This window comes from Lepisosteus platostomus, chromosome 22 (assembly GCF_059453375.1).
Source record: "Lepisosteus platostomus isolate fLepPlt1 chromosome 22, fLepPlt1.hap1, whole genome shotgun sequence".
Lineage (NCBI taxonomy): Eukaryota > Metazoa > Chordata > Actinopteri > Semionotiformes > Lepisosteidae > Lepisosteus > Lepisosteus platostomus.
Genome location: NC_142632.1, coordinates 16,925,460 through 16,940,612, shown reverse-complemented (window position 1 = coordinate 16,940,612; position 15,153 = coordinate 16,925,460). Strand labels below are relative to the sequence as shown.

Below are 15,153 nucleotides of genomic sequence, written 5' to 3'. Positions count from 1 at the left end.
ACCCCCAGAATAAAAGACATCATTTTCCGTAATTTATTCCTTTTGTCTTGTTGGTGGCTTTGTGGATGGTCTAGTACATTAGTAATAGCGTTTTAAATGTCTCATGTATTTTTAATATAAAAGATATCATTTAGAAGTCTTTGAACCAGCTGTAGAGAGGAAATTAGGCTGACACCCGTTTGACAATGTCACTTTAAAATGGAGTTATTACAGCCGTCGAAGCATTTGGTTTCGTGGAGTGAAAAAGAAGCCAGTGTTTTTAATAATCACTTCACGTTATTAGCATTTTTAAATCTCTGCAGAGTCACGCACAGCTCACAATTAAACTGTCATTCCAATGTGCACTTGAAGTCTCTCTGTGCCCTGGTGGGGAAGGAGAAAAAAGATGGAACAGTTTTGTTTGTTCCTAGAAAAAGACAGAGGCGACCCAAAAAGACTCATGTTAATAAGTTAGACAATAAGACTGTAACATTTCCACTGCTATTGTACCGGCAGAGCAAAACAAATTAAAAATCTGTGACAGTAAGATCATAAGTTACCCAGGAGACTTGGGCTGGTAGCTCTCCAATGCGCTACCTCTGGTGGCTGTGAACAGATCTGGCTAAAACTTCAGCCAAAATTTCTTAATTTCAAGTCTGGATGGGTTTTCCATTAAAGGTCAGAAAACATGGCACTTGCACAGGCTGGACGTCTAAGGTGTCACAGTTACGCATTTTAAAAGGTTTAAAAATTCAAGGCTGAATTGAAAACCTGGTTCCACTGACAGCAGGAGAGGCTCAACCAGCCAGTTCAATTTTAACAGCAATATAACAACACAACACGCTTTTAACTCTTTAGTTACTGTAGTCATTCAGTCAGAGCTTCAAAGAAAACAAATCAAGATCTCTTTAGTCTCTTTAGATCTGTGAAATCACAAAGAGTCTGTGTAGAGCTGGGAGAGAACGATATGTCTGTAACAATTAGCCTGGCTTGCTCATGGACAAGGATTCAGCAACTGTGCCAGCAAAGCACACACTCAGAGAGCTACCCAGAGCGCTCGATCCTCTCTGGCAGTCGAAGCTGCTCGGAGTATCAGCAGGCAATCTTCCCAGTGATGGTGTGCAGGGCAAGATAAAGCACGTTCGGATTCAGGCCATGACCAACTATCTGCTACTTCAAGCACTGAACTTCACTGCCTGAAGAAACTTGCGTGCTTCTTGCAGATGAAAATCCATTCTATTTAGTCTAGCGGTGGAAAAACATTTTTAAAAATAAATTATTTTGTTTTAGTTGAACTCCTGATGAAGGGGAACTGGGCTCCCATTTGCACAGTTATTTTTTCCACTTCAGGTTTTATCAGGTGTTCAGTTCCAAATGAAAACAGCTTTTTTTTGCTTCATTCATTTTTTAGGAGATACAGACCCCTGACAATGTAAGTTACATGGTATCACAAATAGCGTAAGGAGTGTGATCATGTTATCAGTTATTCCTGGACTGATGCATCTTGATACGGTATTTCTTCATATGTTTATATGGGTAATGTGGAAACACAAGTGTATATTTCTCTGCATATTGTGAGCCCTCGGATTACTTTTTTAACTCATTAAAATACCCTAACTATAGGCCCGCACTGTTGCTTATTTTTGATGAGAAGTAATCATTAAACAAACATGAAGACAATAAACTACTAGAATTCCTTTTTTCTTTGTGAAGTTCCATTGTAATTATCCAGACACAAAGACTACAGCAGTTTCAGTGATCTCTCCAGCTCAGCTTTTCACTCAAACCTTTGATCCAAGACAGCAGACCTCAAAAAAAGGGCTGAATTACAGAGGTGAAGGCCAGGGCCAAACATTTTATTTTCTTTAATAGACACACAAAAGTGCTCCCTCTGGAGCGCTGTGCTGTCTGCCCTTAGTGTTGTACTGCTCTTCAGTTCTGACAATGGCCTCAGCATGGCAATTCTTCAACTTTTTTCTCTTAATTTGCAATCTGCACAGATCAAATCAGTAGGAAGCCAACAGAGCTGATTGTTTGAAGGAGGAAGCCAGACATAATAATCTGTTTTTATCACCTTTTTTATATCTACAGAAGCCCCAGAGGCAGGCCTCATTTATATACTTCCTCTGTGTCCGGTTTCGCCAAGGATAACTCTGGGATTCCGAAGCCTTTGCACCTTCGTTGAGTAAGGAAAACGGATGCTTCAGGTGGTCTAGTTTCCTAATTTCTTTAGTGCAGCGGATAAAATTGTTTTCAAGGCAAGGCTAGCGAACGGGAATTCTTTGTTTCCATGGAAACGGAAAAGGGTGGTCTAAAGAAAGGGACCAAGTGTAAACTCTTCACACAAATCATCAGGTGGGCACTTGAAAATCGACAAACAAAAGGAAAGACTCTTCTTCTTTTCTCTGCTTTTTAACAAAAGAATCTTCCAGGGTGAAAACTGGTAATTTTACCACTGTGCTGTAGGTTTTCAAACCCCTGTTTGACAATATACTGGGGAATAAACTGGAATAAACTGGGGAATTACTGTATATGTTAATTTGATTTAATAAAAGATTAAAATCCATGTAACAGCTGACTTGGACATGTTCATTATTTTCTGTTTATATGGCTATCAATCGAGCAAGCTTTTCTTAGGTTTCATATATTTATTCTGACACATGCCTATTTTTTCAGAAAGAAAAATAAAGAAAATGTTTCTGTTAGGTCTTTACTTTAGATTTCTTCATTCCTAAAAAATGAAGCTAGTCACACAGAAACAATCCATCCAGAGGAATCCCACGTGGACATGGGGAGAACATGCAGACTCCACACAGACAGCACCCCAGGAGTTGAACCCAGGGCTCCAGCGCTGTGAGGCAGCAATGCTGGCCACTGCTCCACCATGCCACCCAAATAAAATCAACCCGAGGTCTTTCCTAGCTCTCACTGCTGCACAACACAAAAATGAGTTTCTTCTTAGGGTATGAGATGAAGCTGCTAAATGCAATCATCAGCTTTTCTTGAAACTACAGAAAAGAGGAACTCTAAAGCACAGTAAATGTTTTCCAGACCGTGATCAGCCACTTCTCGTTAAGCGCCTGAGCTGTGTCTGTGTGCCACATTGATGAGTCACTGGTTGTCCCTCACGGTGGAGCATGATGGTCTAGCATGAATCCGAAGGTGGCTGAGAAGGTCAGTGGCGAATCCACACACACTATGGTGGAGTTAGTAGAGCAGGTGATTGTTACTGTAAAATTGATTTACCTGTCTCAGACACTGTCTTTTATCATCCATACATTTTCTAACTGCTTTATTCAATACAGGGTCGCAAGATAGCTGGGGCCTCTCCCAGCAAGCACTGGGCACAAGGGAGGGTACATCCTGGCTGGGACACCAGTTCATCACAGGGCATCATAGGGCAGACACCGACCCACATATGAACGCACACACTCACACCTGGGCTAATTGTCCCAGGATGAAAGCATGATAACGATGTAAAAGATAAAAGCCAATTAACCTACCAGTATGTTTTTTCAATTGTGGAAGGAAACTCCACAATTGAACATACAAACTCTACATAGATAACACCTCAGGATTTGAGCCCAGGGCTCCCGAGCTACAAGGCAGCAAAGATAACTGCTGTGCCACTGAGCCACCATTGTTTTTTAATTGAAAAAAAAAAGTACTTATTTTGTTAAGATATTTAAGCCCTACCAATATTATTCCTCATTTCCATATTGTTCTGCATGACTGAAATAAATGGCCTAATTTTGCAATTAACTTGCACATTTACTTCTGTAAGTGGCATAAAAATCCAAAATGAATTTTTAAAAACCTAATGTGTGATACTGATCAGGTTCATAATTGTTTACTGGAACATCATAGTAGCTACTTAAAAGTAATACTGCAAATCATCCGTACTTCTGTGTGGTTATGTTTATAAAGCAGGAGCTAATGTTTTTTTTGTTTTTACTTGCAGCAGACTGTCAATAAAACCACCCTAACTCAAATCCTCTTCATTTATAAAGCTCTGCTCTTTTGAAAGGCAGTAAGATGATTTAACTGCAGAGACGATTACCTTTTGCAGCAAATCCATCTTTAATTAGTGTAAGTGTAATCAGCATAACCAGATCTCTTCAGCTGAGAAAGCAGGGAGAGAAATTAAACAACTCAAGCCCTAGTCTGTTCTCACACCCATCCTTATGATCACTTACAAAACTAATGGTGAAATAGTTTTCACATCAATTTTTATGGAGTTATGAATGACGATGGAAAATGAAAAGTACATTTCAATACGGATTGACTGTGAATTGAGTAAACTGAAAGGGGCATTTGTTTCTTTTATTGTATACGCATCCTATTTGCAACTGTCAATTGCTTTAAGGCTCGGCTGTGACTACTACAGCGATCAGTGCGACATGAACCAGAGGACAGAAACGGCCACTATGCAGAAGTGGATTGAAAACAGGAGGCACTTCTTTACCTAAAGGGCTGTGGGAGTATGGAACAAGCTACCTGGCCACATTTCTGTAGCTGAAACCCTGACTTTTTTCAAAAACAGCTGCATGGGATTGATTAGCTACCACAGATTGACCTCCTCTCGACAGTTCATATATTCTTCAGAGACACAAGGGCACGCTCCTCTGACAGGCCCCTTTCTGAAGTGCGTCTCTCACTGACATCACTGCCAGCCTACAGAGTGTGCATAGCCCCTTGAATGTATCAGACATACCTCCAGTGTTGAGGCACAGAGCACTTTTCTGCACCAAAAAGCTGATCCCATGTTACTTCTCAGGCACCAGCAAGTCAGCAAGATTGCAGGTTTCTAGCAAACATGAGCCACTGTTTGTCAGAAAGTCCAGAGACTCCTGATCAACTAATCCTAACACTACCCCCTAGTGGTGCTCAACCCATTGTGTGTCATTGCATGGGGAAGCCTGGTCATGCTCAGCAAGGGACATTACCAAGGCTCAAACTAGCAACGTCTGGATTACAGCGCTCAACCTGGGCTTTAAGCAAGTGCAATTAGCAGCTGAGTCACATAGGCCCCCAAGAGAATTCACCACTAGTTTTGAACATGAAAACTAAAAGAATGTCATTAAAAAAAACAAAACTTAAACTTCTGTCCAGCTCCCTGTCAGCACAGAGAAAGTTATGGTGTATGGTCAGAAGTGGATTCTCTGAACCAAATTCATAACGCATTTTCTTTCATGCTTAAATTTACTGCACCCTTTTTGCTATGAAGCAGGAAGAACAATGTTACAGTATCTAGAGGAACACATGACATGCCTGCCCTTCAATTAACTCCCTATGGGTGACGTCTAACAGCTTCACTCTTTGTTTTCCTGTTGAGGAAGAATGTATGTTTAGCACAGTGGCAAATATTTATATTTAATAAGGACCCCCGAAATCCTCAGGCCAGTCATGGACTGACGCATTGGGAGGCAGTTTGGTTGTCTTTAGAGGGCAGGGGACAGGGAGGGGGTACCTGAGTGTTTTGCGGACCATGTCCTCATCTGTGATTCCGTAGTATGTGAGGGTCTCATTCCAGATGGGATTCAGGGTGTTGCGTAGGGTCTTCGTCCGGAGTTTGTTGGCCTGAGAGAGAGGGACAGGAGAGATGGTTAAAAAGGCAGCTCAGCCCAGACACCAGTGCCACTGTGGATCACCGTGGATCCCACAGCCAGGGTAACTGGTCATGTATGAGATCAAAATCCCAGATGATTGCTGCCAGGTTTGGACTGGTGTAATCTGAAACAAGTGATTGCCTTTAAAGGCACATGTCTTGTTGTTCTAAGTTCAATTCAGACATGATATTATGTGCTCAGTACTGTGATTGAGGCAGATTTCCAATAGTGATGATACAGTCACTGCTCTTCATTCATTAGCCCATTCATTGCTCAGGATTTACAGTGCCTTGCGAAAGTATTCGGCCCCCTTGAACTTTTCAACCTTTTGCCACATTTCAGGCTTCAAACATAAAGATATAAATTTTTTATTTTATGTGAAGAATCACCAACAAGTGGGACACAATTGTGAAGTGGAACGAAATCTATTGGATTTTTGAAACTTTTTTAACTAATAAAAAAATGAAAAGTGGGGCGTGCAAAATTATTCGGCCCCCTTGCGTTAATACTTTGTAGAGCCACCTTTTGCTGCGATTACAGCTGCAAGTCGCTTGGGGTATGTCTCTATCAGTTTTGCACATCGAGAGACTGAAATTCTTGCCCATTCTTCCTTGCAAAACAGCTCGAGCTCAGTGAGGTTGGATGGAGAGCGTTTGTGAACAGCAGTTTTCAGCTCTTTCCACAGATTCTCGATTGGATTCAGGTCTGGACTTTGACTTGGCCATTCAAACACCTGGATACGTTTATTTGTGAACCATTCCTTTGTAGATTTTGCTGTATGTTTGGGATCATTGTCTTGTTGGAAGATAAATCTCCGTCCCAGTTTCAGGTTTTTTGCAGACTCCAACAGGTTTTCATCCAGAATGGTCCTGTATTTGGCTGCATCCATCTTCCCCTCAATTTTAACCATCTTCCCTGTCCCTGCTGAAGAAAAGCAGGCCCAAACCATGATGCTGCCACCACCATGTTTGACAGTGGGGATGGTGTGTTGAGGGTGATGAGCTGTGTTGCTTTTACGCCAAACATATCGTTTTGCATTGTGGCCAAAAAGTTCGATTTTGGTTTCATCTGACCAGAGCACCTTCTTCCACATGTTTGGGGTGTCTCCCAGGTGGCTTGTGGCAAACTTTAGACGAGACTTTTTATGGATATCTTTGAGAAATGGCTTTCTTCTTGCCACTCTTCCATAAAGGCCAGATTTGTGCAGTGTAAGACTGATTGTTGTCCTATGGACAGACTCTCCCACCTCAGCTGTAGTTCTCTGCAGTTCATCCAGAGTGATCATGGGCCTCTTGGCTGCATCTCTGATCAGTCTTCTCCTTGTCTGAGCTGAAAGTTTAGAGGGACGGCCAGGTCTTGGTAGATTTGCAGTGGTCTGATACTCCTTCCATTTCAAGATGATCGCTTGCACAGTGCTCCTTGGGATGTTTGAAGCTTGGGAAATCTTTTTGTATCCAAATCCGGCTTTAAACTTCTCCACAACAGTATTACGGACCTGCCTGGTGTGTTCCTTGGTCTTCATGATGCTCTCTGCGCTTTCAACAGAACCTTGAGACTATCACAGAGCAGGTGCATTTATACAGAGACTTGATTACACACAGGTGGATTCTATTTATCACCATCAGTCATTTAGGACAACATTGGATCATTCAGAGATCCTCGCTGAACTTCTGGAGTGAGTTTGCTGCACTGAAAGTAAAGGGGCCGAATAATTTTGCACGCCCCACTTTTCATTTTTTTATTAGTTAAAAAAGTTTCAAAAATCCAATAGATTTCGTTCCACTTCACAATTGTGTCCCACTTGTTGGTGATTCTTCACATAAAATAAAAAATTTATATCTTTATGTTTGAAGCCTGAAATGTGGCAAAAGGTTGAAAAGTTCAAGGGGGCCGAATACTTTCGCAAGGCACTGTATCTTCCTAATTTCTCCACCTGATTCACTTTGGTTTTGATTTTACTGTAAATCAAAAATTGTATACCAAGAAAATAACAGTAGGTTTTTGTTATTAAAAAAATGTGTTTTTAAACAGCAAAAGCCAAAATATTCATTTAAATAAAATAATTAGAAAAAAATATTAGCTTTGCTATGTTACATTTACCTTTAGAATATACATATTTCCTTATGTAAAGTCCCTCATACGTTCCTGGCTTTTATTGACTAAAAAAGAAAATGCCACTCTGGTAATTCATTTTTATGTCTACAAATTCTGAAATGCAGGCTAAATAACACTGTGTAATCACAGCTTCTGAAAATGAACTGCAATGGAAGATGCCATTCCATTCTGGAACATAGGGGGGCAGTGGCACATCAGCTGCCTAGGGTCAACAAGGCACTGAACATCAGTGAAGTCAGAGAAGAGGAGCAAACTTTATTAAAAAATGAAGGCAAAAATAAAAACAATCAAGGTCTGAACTTGACTACTACTGGATTTGGATTTTACGAAGGTGCTCGCTTGCTAGAATGATTGCTTTACACCTGTCCAAATTGCACCACATATATCTCACTTGGTCTCTAAATACAGTACCTGCCTCAGATCAACACTGTCCTTTAACTCAACTCATATGTGATGGTAGATATCCGTATGTTTTTTCAATCCAAAAAAGGACAGCTGCGTTATAAATGTTTAATTCTCTGTTTGCCTGATCTGAAAATTCTATCTTGTTTACGCTTTGATCACTTTTGCCAAGCAAACAAACCCTCTTTCTAAACCAGAGTACAGCTGTGATTATTCAAAAGTTTTTAAAGAACTGGACCAGCACAATGATGCATGTGATGTTTTTTTAAAAATAAGACCTGCTGTTAGCTGGGTGGCACAGTGGCTCACTCATTAGCACTAGGGCCTTGGGTTCAATTCCTGGGGTACTATCAGCGTGGACTGTGTTCATGTGGGTTTCCTCCCACTCTACACACTTGTAGGTCACTTTGCTTCTGGGGAAACTGGTGTGTGTGTGTTTGTGACTGTGTGTCTGCCCTGTGATGGACCAGCGTCCTGTCCAGGGCGTACCCTGCCTTGACCTTGTTGCTTGCTGGGATAGGCTCCCTCCTTCCCGTGACACTGAATTGGACAAAGTGGTTAGAAAATGGATGGATGGATAGTTACTATTGCTAAAAAAATAAGAATAGAAGAAATGCGATAAAGCTAGGTAGTTTAGTTGAGCTAGGTAGTTTAGTTAATCAAAAATTGTGGTTTGGGCCTCTGCCAACTGCACGAGAACCCTATTCCAGGTACCTAGTGTACAACCCTATATAAAGACGAGTTTTCTATTCTACATTCAAAGTCCTTGTTTCACTACAGAGTTTGAAGCAGTCCCATGAGTTAACGCTTATCTATTAGAATCCTTCTCCTTAGAGGACATACATGGATCTGACTTACTCTTAATTGCTTTTGCTCTAAATTGAAGTGATTTGGCTCGTTTATCCTGCCCCTGTACAATAATTCCCTGAGACCAAGAATCTTTCTTGTTGTACTTGTTGAACTCCTTATTTCCTTTTTGGTGTTGTCGGGATCCAAACTGAATACAATATTCTAAAGGAGGTCTTACTAATACTTCTTAAGCTTGAGCATATTTCTTTAATATTTCTTGACACGCATTCCACATAGCTTAATCCATACCCAAAAACTGTTTGTTTTTGTTTAATTGCTTCTTTACACGGTCTTGACAAAGACATAGAAGAATATACACAAACACAGATGTCAATAAACATGTTGCCTTCTCTTTTTAATCTAACAGTTGTTTTCATTGAGGCCTGACAAGTCCTAGTGACTGAGTACTTTCTGAAAGATTTTGAATGGTATTCTGAACCTTCAATGTGCATTTCACTGTGTGCATAAAATAACTGTGAAGTGAAATTGTGTGGAAACGTAGCTTAATGTCCTGTCGATAAAGTGTGGTTGTATTACACTGCTCAAGCAGGAGAGCTCCTTCCTTACATTCAGACACAGACGGCACTGAAGACAAACTCAAGAGAGGTATTCAAAATATCTCCATCAGTTTTGGACTGATGCAGAAGTATGCCGTGAGCTGTTAAATTGAATTATTGATAATAAGTTAATTAACTATAGTGCACATGTAAGGCTGCACCCATCCATCCCATTTCTAATCCTCCTATCCAGTACGGAGTCTGGGTGGAGGAGATGGAGCCTAAGACACACACGCTCACACTAGGGCCAGTTTTACAGACACCACATTGGCACAGCTCCTGCAGGGGGAGTTGGGCGGCAGTGAATCTGGGTCCTGAAACCATGACTGCTGCAGCTCCTGCCAGGTGCCTGCAGGCTTCCAGTGACATGGGTGGGAGAAACACTGCTCTTCCAGTTGATGGAAACTCTCCTGTCTGGCACTGTGGAGCTATACTGTAGGTGTGTCAAATGACAAATGCCTCTGACAAGTGAGTGTGTTGGAGGAGCATGTCTGTCAGTCCTCATTTTTCCTGTGCAGTAGAGGAGTCACTGCTTAAAAACTCAGTGCTTAAAAAAAAATTGAGATTCTATATTCTGCAGTACATGCTAAAACAAATGGTCAATTCCAAATATAAAATTCATAGGAATATGATTCAAATTACATTAAGCAGCATACATTGTATTAATCAGAATATTAAGAAAAACCCATTTAATACCCAGGTTTCAAAATACAGGTAGAACAACAGCATGCAATAACCTTATTCATAACTTATTATTTCAGGGGCCACAAAAAGTGTTTTGACATAAAGTCTGCAGGAATGTTTGCTTTCTGGGTGTATACACCGATTGAGCCAGAAAGACATCTGTAGCACTGAAACACACAGTCATCAAAGCCTATGTGCTTATGATCTTGCAAGTGGTGCAATTGAGCCCATATGCCTGTGTCCACTTTTAATGAATTATTTAATAAACATCTGAAGGAGAGTAAATTCAGCAGGTCATGTCATTAGTATACAACTGGGGATTAACAAGGTAATTTATTCATTACTGACAGCTGCGTGAGTTTGTTGGGAAAGGAGGAGGAAAGTCAAAAGAAAGAGTGAAATCCCATGAAAAGTGCAAAGAAGAGAACTCTGTTACCTTACTCGCTCCAGGCAGCAAGTGCAGCTTGACATAGGGGTCAGAAAGCCCATTGTGGTCCATTGGCTTGAGCCCCTAGAAGGGAAAGGAAGAGAGGGTCGGAGGAGGGTGTCAGCTTTTTTTATGAAAATGCTTTCCTGCAGAACGAGATCTTGGGTGTAGGACCACATCATATCTTTTCGAGAGGTGGGGAACAGAGAGTATAGGACACACCCTGGATGGGATTTCAATCCATTGTTGGTTAGCTTCTGTCATCAATGCCAGTGCTCCTTTATACAGCTGAACTGACTTAAGCAACTGGGATACTGGATGCCTAAGGTTTCAACAACTTGGGATTTCGATACACAACCCTGCTGTTACTGTACATGTATAGCCATGCAAAACATTTAACACATTTTAATATTTGTAGATTCATCTAATCTAAGAAATAGTTTGTTGGCTGATCTAAATACAGGGGATTTAGAAAACTATTTTTATGATTCTGATAGCATTTCACTCTTCTTTCGGGGTAATCAGAAAGAAAACAGGGAAACTAAACACTGACAGTTTGTGCTGCTGTTGATTTGCCTTCAGGAACTGCATGGCTGCAGGATCAGCTCTCCTGTCAGTCATTCTGCTATGGCTCCTGGAAGCATTTTTTCTGCATTATTAATACCATTCATTCTGAGGAACTAAACAACGCGTGGGAGCGCTTGTGTGGGTTAATTTAAATCAACTAAAATACATAAGTGCTTAAAAAAGAGCTGGTGGGATTGCTGATCTCCACGGAGAACACATACGCCATTGAGGCTCACCTGCGTCAATGGGACACATCACATGGGCAGAGGGAATAGTGTTCCTGTCAGATAGTTAGTGCATTTCCTGACCACAGGCAGTCTTGGTCTTAGGTGTTGTAATTGAGATATTGTGTTAATATCACTAAGCATGTATCACTAAGTCTCCTTAAAGCCTTTATGTCTCAAGGCCTTGATGATCAAGTTAGTACTGCAGATTATACACACTCCTTCTTTAAGTATCCAGACACTGAATGATATGAGTTACTGCAAGTATCTGAACTTGAAATGGGAATCTCAGGGTAAAAAGGCCCTTTTCCTTGTCTGGACTCCTCATACATATATTCAATTCAGAAAACGACACCAGAGAAAACAGGTGTAAGGCTCTGGGTCATTTTAAATGGCTGATGTTCCTGTTTTAAATAAACCAATGGTGTTATCTGTTAGAACTGGTGTATGTCAGAGATGAATACTGCAGAAAGGGCGATCAATCTCAAGACATAGAAATTAGGAAGATTTTATTCAGTCGCCTTAAAGAAGCAGGCTTACTGGAACTCTCCATCTTCACTTGGAGAGATCACTATCTGGCAAACTGCCTCCAAACATGACAGTTTTATAGCTTGTTGGAACTGCTGCAGTACAATCGTTTTTTTATACATGGCATACATGCATGTATGAATTTTTTATATTCACATCTAGCAGGTCCCAAGACACATGCCAGGCTTTTATTTATAGATTTCTCATCAACCTTTAACACCATTCAACCACGCTTGTTAGTGGAAAGATTACTGTCAAATTTTAATCTAGACTTTAAAATTGTAGGTTGGATCTTAGACTTTTTGACAAGCAGATCACAAAGACTGAGGGTAAATGGTCTTATATCAGAGCACTCTTGTTCTTCCAGTGGCTCTCCTCAGGGCTCTGTGTTATCCCCTGTCCTGTACTGTATATCCTTAACACAGACAGCTTTAGGAGCCCTTGTGGAGACAGAAACATCGTTAAGTTTGCTGATGACTCTGTCATTGTCAGTCTCCTCCATCATGGGCCTATAAGGTGATTATTGTGCTGAATGATGTTAACAACTCCTTCTTTCGACTTGTCAAATACAATCCAAAACTGCCAAGACATGATAACTTACAGAAAGCTACCACCAGTTGCAAAAGCAACAGTCACTGAGGAGCAAGAAACTGAAAATGTCAACAATCAATTGTCTACATATCTTGGGAGTGTTGTTGATTACAGATTTACCTTTGAGGAAAACATGGATGACTTATGTAAGAAGAGCCAACAGCGACTGTTCTTCCTAAGAAAACCGTGCTCTTCCAATGTGTGTCTTACAATAATGAGCTTATTCTACAGAACATTCATTGAATCTGTCCTGACATTCACTGGGGTAGCCTGGTTTATTAATCTTACTACACGCAATAAAAACGGACTGAGCAGGATTGTGAAGGTAGCCAGCAGAATTATTGGTGGACGACAGCAACAGCTGTCAGTCATCAATGCCCAGCACATAGTGCAGAAGGACAATAAAACCAAGGACTGTCATGACCACGCCTCGCACAACAAATGTGGACAAGTGATTGTTATATTTTTCTTCATATATTTTTTCTTTCTCATCATACAGTACATCTATGTTTCTGATTTGTCCATACTGTGTTAAATGTATTGCATATTGTTTTAAGTCTTTTACCTGCCTGCAAAGCAAATTTCCTTAATTTCCAATAAAAGACAGAAAGTAAGTAAGGATACACCATGTTTCCCTGTATTCTTGCCAAAGCTGCATTTCTTAAGGTGGGTAAGGGGATGAGGCCTGCATCAAGTTGTCAATTCCTCTGTCCTGACCCCCAGCCTTTTCCTGGCCAATGTCTGGACAAGGAAATGATTTGTTTTTGGTACAGTATCTGGATCTCCCAGTTCTCTGGTAAATCCTAGATTCGTGCGAGATTAACCCCCTTCCCCCATGCGCCACCTCAAGATCTGAAGGTCATTTGTCAAAGAACATCAAGGTGTGGTGCTGCATACAGGAACAGCGTGCTGCTTGTGATGTGTAAGGTCTGTCAGGCAGAGCCACAGGATGGCCCAAGCACACAGACACCAGGGACTCCGATTTTACATACATTTATATATGTATAACTTTTTCAGCTGCATTCTTGAATTTCTCCTCAAGGCTTTCAATACAGTCGATCTCCCTGAGGGAAAAATTAACTCTTTCAGATGGGAAATCGAACAGCTGTCCACACTAACACTGTTCAATCTATTAAGGAGTTTCCTCCTGTGTTTATTAAGAGCTGCGGGTCAATAAAAGTGTGGCTTTCAGCTACTTGAGCCAACAGAAAAAAAAACAGTTGCTATGCAAACATACCCAAGTGTGTAGGCAGAAATAAAAATCTGTTTCAGCTGGTTCCTTAAGAGAACTGATTGATGGAAGAAAATAACAGTGTGGATAGGATCAATAACCCATGCTCCCTAAAACTGATAAGACACCTTGATTTAATCTTCGCTTTTTTTCACTGGTGCACCACAGCACAGTCAATGCCTGTGTGTTAACACAACAAGCCTTCCTGTTATGAGTGCTATCAGATCCTGCAGTTCTATCTTACCTTGTGATGCTTCATGGTTCTTAAGTCTGAATTTTAACTACAATTTAATCTTGTAAGGTACAGTACAAGTATTTTTGCAGACTGATTAGAACACAGAGTTGATGTCAACTTTTAAAGCTCCTTACAATAAGACCAAACCAGTAACCTTACTTGTCTTACTGAGGACAATGTATATTGATATCTGGAAATAGACACCAACGTACAGCATAAATGGGTGTCTGATATAAACATAAAGAGAAGTCATAAAACAACATGTATGTTTCTTATGCTATATAAAGTAACTAAGTCAAACATCAAATTGTATTTAAACTGATTTACAAGATAACTGAATTGCAATGTCAATTCTAGATAAATAAACAATAGGATAAACTATAGAAGTGAAGTTTCCTCACTCACTGAATGCACTAATTATTTTCAGGTGGGGGGGTAAATTTGAAAATCCATCTCAAATTGTTCTAATAGATTGGAGCCAGCTGTCAGTTGTGGTTGTTCTGTCATGCAGTGCATGTACACAGCTCACAACACAGTCTAACATTTCCCTATGGGAATTAAACAAAGTGACTTTGCAGTCCCTCAGGAATTTCCTAATTCCATTAAGCTCTTCAACGAGGTTTGACAACAGCTTGCACAGGAGTTAACAACCCATTATTACAGAGAAGAAAAGTGAAACTTTTAAAAAACATTTTCTACCTAACGAGAATACTGTTAGGATCTTAAAAGATATCTCTGTTCTTGAATCAGTCCAGGGAGGAGACTCAAGATCCATTCTGGGGCTTGAAGGAATGTGCTGACAGGCTAAAGGAAATGAACCTTTGCAGTCTTGAACACAGAAGACTACAAGGGCGCCTGACTCAGGAACTTTTACTAACCTGTCAAACACAAACGAGAGGACACAAGTGGAAACTAAACGAAAGTTCATATAACTCGGAGAACAGGGGAACTCTTCGTCCAAAGGTTGTGGGAGGACGGAACAAGCTAACCAGTCATGTTGTTGAAGTCGCTACATTGGTTTCTTTCAAGAAAGGACAGGATCCCTGGTCAATCAATTACTAACTACCAAGCAGTCTCCTCTCGTTTGTAACCTTTATGTTCTTATGTTCGGATAACTGCACAAAACATTCCACCATACAATCCCATTCACCATGG

General features: G+C 40.6%; 1 protein-coding gene across 3 annotated transcripts in view; it reads right to left on the bottom strand.

The window, feature by feature from the left end:
- doc2b (double C2-like domains, beta) overlaps positions 1–15,153 on the bottom strand; it is a 227,708-nt gene that overhangs the window by 20,619 nt on the left and 191,936 nt on the right. For all 3 annotated transcript variants that reach the window (XM_088615766.1, XM_088615764.1, XM_088615765.1), the window contains 2 exons: positions 10,632–10,706; positions 5,450–5,559 (listed from right to left, as the gene is read on the bottom strand). In XM_088615766.1, coding sequence (XP_088471892.1) covers positions 5,450–5,559; positions 10,632–10,706 — 185 coding nt within the window. The remainder of the gene's footprint in view (positions 1–5,449; positions 5,560–10,631; positions 10,707–15,153) is intronic.